Source organism: Eumetopias jubatus, unplaced genomic scaffold, assembly GCF_037043125.1.
Source record: "Eumetopias jubatus isolate StellerSeaLion01/CBP00866 unplaced genomic scaffold, mEumJub1_p1.0 scaffold_2, whole genome shotgun sequence".
Taxonomy (NCBI): Eukaryota; Metazoa; Chordata; class Mammalia; order Carnivora; family Otariidae; genus Eumetopias; species Eumetopias jubatus.
In genome coordinates, this window is record NW_028274808.1 from 201,850,111 (window position 1) to 201,856,263 (window position 6,153).

Here is a 6,153-nt window from a genome sequence, read left to right on the forward strand (position 1 = left end):
GCCATACATTATACTACATCTACATTATATAAAATGTTATGTGTGTTTGTGTTGAATGAAAGTTGTACATATTTCTCTTCCTCACCTGCAGGTGTCTGGTGTGCATAATGGAGGTGAGAGCAGACCCACATCCAGCCCCTGCCCACCCAGCAGGTGACCTGTGGAAGACAGGTAGACCCTGTGGGGCATGGAGTGTGAGCATGCACATGAGGGGGTTGTGATGCTCTAGGTCACACTGAAACTCAACCACCCAGAGCCAAGTCAAAGGTTTGCACTTGGGACCTGCCCTAGGACACCTCATCCTGTGCCTCAGGGGAGCAGAGTGGCAGTTCAGGGACTGGGTAGGTAGGGGCTCTGTGTGCCCTCCTCATGGAAAGACTTAAAGAGGGGACCAAGAGTAGCGCAGAGCTGGTGGGCGCAGGTGAGGCTGACTGCAGGGTAGTGAATGCATTTGTGGATCATGGGCCTGAGATGGTGTTCCTAGGTGCTCATGAATGAATCTGAGATTGTATGTGGTGCCTGCTGCTGAATGAGTGTGTGTGTGTGTGTGTGTGTGTGTGTGCGCGCGCGCGTGTGAATGGGGTGTGCACATCTATATTCAAACTTAGCTGGGGGAGGGGTAGAGAGAGCCTAAGAGTCCCACCAGGAAGGTGGGGGCGGGAAGGAGATAATTACCTCCCTGTGATGAGAGATTATCCACCCTCCTTCCCCCAGAGGTGATTTATAATTTAAAGATAAAGAATAATCAAGTCCTGGCAAGGAAGGACACAGTGTTGTGGGTCTGATTAGAATCTCGGGATGGACCAGCATGCGGGGGAGGGGAGGGGATGGGAGCGGGAAGGCCTTGCCTCCCCCCCCCCCCCCGCCCCAGCCCCAGTCTCCCTGAGGCTCAGCATGTCCGAGCTTGGCCCAAATTACAGCCGATTGGTCCCCCATTATTTCTCCCAACTTTTAATTTCTGCTTCCAAAGGATCATTGCCCGCGGTAATTGCAAAGGACCCGTCCTTGTGTGCGAAGCAGGCTCCGGGGACCGCAGTGTGAGGTGGCGCGCACACCGCTCGTGCACACGCCCGCGCGCACACTCACACCCATCACATTCAGCCTCACGTCCTGAAGACCCTCGCACGCGCGCTCCCACCGCCGGCCCCACCTGGGTCCCACCAGCGGCCCAAGCGCTCGCTGGCTCTGCGGCGGGAAGAGGGGAGGGCGCTGCCGAGGAGCAGTGGCCGTCTTACCCTCGGACGCCGGACGCCGGCCGGTACTTCCGAGGGCCGCAGGACCCTGCGGTGCAAACATCGCAGCTGTAGATAAATATGCGCAAATAAAGACCCGGCCCGAGGGGCTTCTTATTTCTCCGGGCGTGGGGATGGAAGAGTTTGCCGGTGTGTCCCCTTACTTGAAGGGTATTGATTTTTATGTAGGCCGCCTGCTGTTTGTAGGATTCTTCGGTCCCCATTTTGGGGGGCGGGGGCGGGAGGGCCGTCCAGCCTCCCTCATTTTCGATCCCACTTCTAATGATTGACCCAGGGGCTGCCGGCCCCGCCCCTCGCGGGGACACAAGGCCCTAGTTTGACGACGCGAAGGGGGCGGGAGCAGAAAGGACTGGAGGGACAGAGACCCTGAGCAAGGGAGACCCAGAGACGCTAGAGGAGACCCCGAGAGGAGCGACCGGGAGAGGCGGGACCGACGCCCACGGAACGCGTGGGAGGGGGGCTGAAGACGCGAGAAAGACACCCAGAGTCTGCCCTCGAGGACCCACCCCCGCCCCAGCCGCTGAGAGACGCCGGAGCCTCGGGGACCGCCAGAGTGGCAGGACTGCGCGCCCCGGAGCCAGCGGAGAGGCCGCCTGGGCGCCGCGTCCCGCGCCGGGATGTCCCCGCCAAGTCTTAGCGCTCGCCCGCCCGCGCGCCCCGGGGCCTCCGCGGCCCCTGCGCCGATTGATCCCGCAATTATTTAAAAGCCAGGGCTGTCTCCTCCCCCTTCGCCCGGGAGGCAGGCGCACCGTTTCTGGACCAGCGGAGGCGCAGCGACGCGCCGCTGACCGCGACAGCGGCTTGCGGCCCGCACTCGGGCTCCGGGCTGCGCGTCTGTCGGTCGGGCCCGGGGCTCGGTCCGTGTGTCCCGCGCGGGGCCCGCCTCCTCCGCCCGGGACCGTTCGCAGCCAATTAGGCGCGCGCGCTAACGAGGGCGGCGGAGCCCCGCGGCCGCCTGCGGGCGCACGTGTGTGCGGCGTGTGGGCGCGTGGGCGCCGCCGGCGGGGCCGCCATAAATGCGCGGGCCGGGCGCGGCGGGCGCCTGAGGCGGCGGCGGAGGCAGCGCTGGGCAGCAGCGGCGGAGCGCGGGGCACGGCGCCGAGAGCCAGCCGAGCCGCGGCCGCCTGCGCGAGACCGTGCGGCCGCGCCAGGGCCGCCGGGGATGGGAGCCCAGTAGCCAGCGGGGCCCGAGCGGCCGGAGCGGCGGGAGGCCGGCATGAGCGCGAGCGGCCCGGCGGCTCCCGGGGACAGCCCGGCGCTGCAGCCGCCGCCGCCCGGGCCCGCCTCGGGGCCCGCACCGCCCACGCCCGCCGCCACCGCCGCCGCCGCCACCGCCCGGGACGCCATGGACGGGCGCGCCGAGCTGCCCGCCTTCCCCCGGGCCGGACCCCCGCCGCTCGCAGCCAGCGACACGGTGCCCGCGGCGCCCGAAGGGGCCGGGGCTGCCCGGCCTGGCCCGCCGCCGCGCCCCACCTCCTTCTCGGTGCTGGACATTCTGGACCCCAACAAGTTCAACAGCAGAAGACGCCGCTGTGTGCTTCTGGGCCCCGTGCCGCCCGCCGCGTGCGCGCCGTGCGCCCCGGCCCCGTGCGCCCCGGCCCCCGCCGCCCCGGGACGCCCGCCGCGCGCAGAGGAGCTGGAGCGCCGCGCCCTCGCCGCCGCCGGAGGAGCTGGAGCCGCCACCGGAGCTGAGCCGCCGCGTGAGTAGGACGCGGCCCGCTCCGGTCGCGGGAGCCGGGCGACGGGCCGCATCTATGCGTTTACGCTCCCGGGCCCCTCCGAGTGCCAGGGCTCAGTGCAAAGTTCGCAGCGCGCGGGGCTCCGTCCGACCCGGACTCCGGGGCCGCTGCCGCTGCCGCCCCGCGCCTCCCGGGATGGCTCCGCCGGGCCGGTCCCAGGGCTGCGGGGCTGCAGGGCCGGCCTTGGAAGGTAGTTGGTGCGGAGGAGGAGGGGACCTGCGAGGCGGCGGGCCCGTGACCTCCCCGCCCCCACCGCCGCCCGAGGCCTCCCTCCCCCTTTCCTCCTTCTCCTTTTTTTTTTTTTTTTTTTGGACAAATCAGACTAATTGTGACAAAATGCTGGTTATCTCTGGAAAAACAATTAAATCCCTTCGATTACAGTTAAGGGGAAATGTGCTTAGCGGCGGAAAGCGGCCGGTAATGGGGCGGCCCGCGCCCCCGGCCCGGTCGATATCCCATTACGGCAGCATGCATATCTCTTTCAAGCACCTTGCAAACTCCCCCCGAACATCTAAATTATAGGGTCAAAATTCGGATAATTACTCGATTAAAACCTATTACACTTATTAGGGGCCGCTATTGATCGAGAATTGCATTCGACCGGCTCCTGATTGCTTTTGGTGCCCCCCTCTCCGGCCCTTCCTCCCTCCAACTTCCCAGCCCCTCTGCAGAGCAGGGACGGGAGCTCAGGGTGGACAGGGCTGGGGCCGCTGTCTTGGGGCCTAGGGGCCTCTGGGTACCTGAGCTCGCCTGATCCAGGTGTGGTCTAGATGAAGAGCAAACCCAGGTTGGCTGGAGGGGAACCCTTCGGGCTCTCGGCCTAGCCGGGGTTCTGGAAGTCTCCACCCAGAGCCTCCACCCGCATGGGGAGCCCATCCCAGCGAAAGGCCCTGTCTCTTGGTTTCGGGGGCGGGGGGGGGGGGGAGCCTGGTCAGGTCCTCTTCCTCCTCAGACTACCCTGACAAGGTAAAACTAGATGGCCAGGTGCTCTCAGGGTCCCCTAGGGGACAGCCTGCTCCTGCTAAGGGGTGTGGGTGTGGGTGGGGCCCCCCTGCCACCACCCCCCCCCCGCGCCCCCACACCTGCCCTCCTGACTTCCATGCAACCTCTGCAGTTGCCCTGGGGAAGTCTGCTAGCGCCCAGTTTGACATTTATACTCCGGGTTCTTGATGCCAACCTGACTCAGCAGCGGGGTCTTGGTGCCCGACTGGGTAGCGCTGCGTACAGCACCTGCCCTGGCTTTTTCTCATGGCTGCACCACCACCTGTGGGGTTCAGTCTGCATAGATGCCCTCCCAGGCCCTGCCCAGGACAGACTCTTGTCTTCCAAATTTTCCACACTCGAAATGCAGCCACCTCAGGGGCCTCTGCTTGGAGGACTGGAGCTTCTGCTCCGACTGGACCTAGCGGGGACACCACCCCCACCCCCCGAGTTAGGACTGCTCAGGACCCCACCGCCCAGGCCAGGACCCCCTGGTCAGGACCCGGACCGGCCGGGCTTTCAGCGGAGGGGCGGAGGGCTGCCCAGTCCCAGGGCCCGGAGGCTTGAGGTGGAAATGGGCGGCCGGGTTTGGTCCCCAGAAGTTTCCTCCCGGCGGCCGGCTCCCTCCCCACCCCTGGCCTCTGGCTCGTCGGCTCTAGAATGCCCAGTAATTGTCTGGCCCACGCCTTTCCGTAATTGGAGGGTAATATACGCCGAAATAAATTAAATGGCCGTTAACTAGTTTGAACATTACACAAAATGAGTTTAATTAAGTTCGTATCTGCCCCGCGGATCGATCGGAGCTTTCCCTCCGCCGTAAGCCCCGCGCGCGGCCCCGGCCGGCCCGGCTCGGGCAGAGGCACCGAGGCAGGGACGGAGAGCAGACGCGGGCGGGCGCGGAGGGAAGCGGGGAGGGGACGAAACGCCAAGAGAAAGGGCAGGAGGGCAGGCCCGCGGAGAAGCGACGGCGCGGGGGAGGGGGCGCTTCCCGGGGCGGGGCGGCCCGAGAGCAGGAGCGCGCGGAGGGCAGGGCGCCGCGTCCTAACGTCGTGTCCTCCCCGCCCGCCCGCCCGCAGACGCCGGCGACCCCTACAAGGCGGACGAGGCCGAGGCCAGCGGCTACAGCGGCGGCGGCGGCCGCAGCCCGAGCGCGGACGAGGCTCCCGACGCCGACTACGACGACGAGGCGCCCGACGCGGGGACTGCGCGCGGCGCGGAGGAGGTGCGGGGCGGCGGCGGCGGCGGCCTCGCGGCCCGCGGGTCGGGCTGCCCGGGCGCGGCCGAGGCCGAGGCGGCCCCCGGCGCGGTGGATGAGGCTGCGGCCCCCGGCCCCCGCGGGAACTCGCCTGGAGCCCCGGGCCCGCCTGGGGCCTCGGCGGCGGCGGCGCCGGGGGCCGCGGGGACGACCCCACAGGGCGCGGCGGCGGCGACGAAGCCCAAGCGGAAGCGCACGGGCTCGGACTCCAAGTCCGGGAAGCCGCGGCGCGCGCGCACCGCCTTCACCTACGAGCAGCTCGTGGCGCTGGAGAACAAGTTCAAGGCGACGCGCTACCTGTCGGTGTGCGAGCGCCTCAACCTGGCGCTGTCGCTGAGCCTCACCGAGACGCAGGTGAAGATCTGGTTCCAGAACCGCCGCACCAAGTGGAAGAAGCAGAACCCTGGTGCCGACACGAGCGCGCCGACCGGCGGCGGCGGCGGGGCAGCGGGGCCCGGCGCGGGGCCGGGCGCTGGGCTGCCCGGCGGCCTCAGCCCGCTCAGTCCGTCGCCGCCCATGGGCGCGCCGCTCGCCATGCACGGCCCCGCCGGGTATCCGGCGCACGGCCCCGGCGGCCTGGTGTGCGCCGCGCAGCTGCCCTTCCTGTCGAGCCCGGCAGTGCTGTCGCCCTTCGTGCTGGGCTCGCAGACCTACGGCGCGCCCGCCTTCTACGCGCCGCACCTCTGAGCGCGGCGGCGGACTGGGACCCGAAGGCGCCTGCCGCCCGGGCTTTTGTAAGGCCTCGGTCGTGGACTCTGTATATAGCCGGTTGCTACAGAAGAGTTTTAAATTTATAAATGACTGTACGCGTCAGGGCCGGGCTCGGCCCGCTCGGAAGCACTTTGCTGAACTTTACTCAATCAATAAACCGCAGGAGGCTGCACCCGCGTCCCTCAGGCTCCCGCGCTGCCCTCGCCAGTCGGTG

The 6,153-nt window shown here is 67.7% G+C and overlaps 1 protein-coding gene across 1 annotated transcript; it reads left to right on the forward strand.

Moving 5' to 3' along the window:
- The first annotated feature begins 2,469 nt into the window (after window positions 1-2,469).
- NKX1-1 (NK1 homeobox 1) lies at window positions 2,470-5,915 on the forward strand. Its single transcript, XM_028126843.1, has 2 exons — window positions 2,470-2,953; window positions 5,050-5,915. Exons 1-2 carry the CDS (start codon window positions 2,470-2,472, stop codon window positions 5,913-5,915), a joined length of 1,350 nt encoding a protein of 449 aa, XP_027982644.1.
- The last annotated feature ends 238 nt before the right edge of the window (window positions 5,916-6,153 follow it).

What these genes read in the sequence shown, in the direction of transcription:
- NKX1-1 (XM_028126843.1), top strand. Translation starts at nt 2,470, where the DNA reads ATGAGCGCGAGCGGCCCGGCGGCTCCCGGGGACAGCCCGGCGCTGCAG. An exon ending in CACCGGAGCTGAGCCGCCGC is followed by an intron (nt 2,954 to 5,049) that starts GTGAGTAGGACG and finishes GCCCGCCCGCAG; the next exon opens with ACGCCGGCGACCCCTACAAG.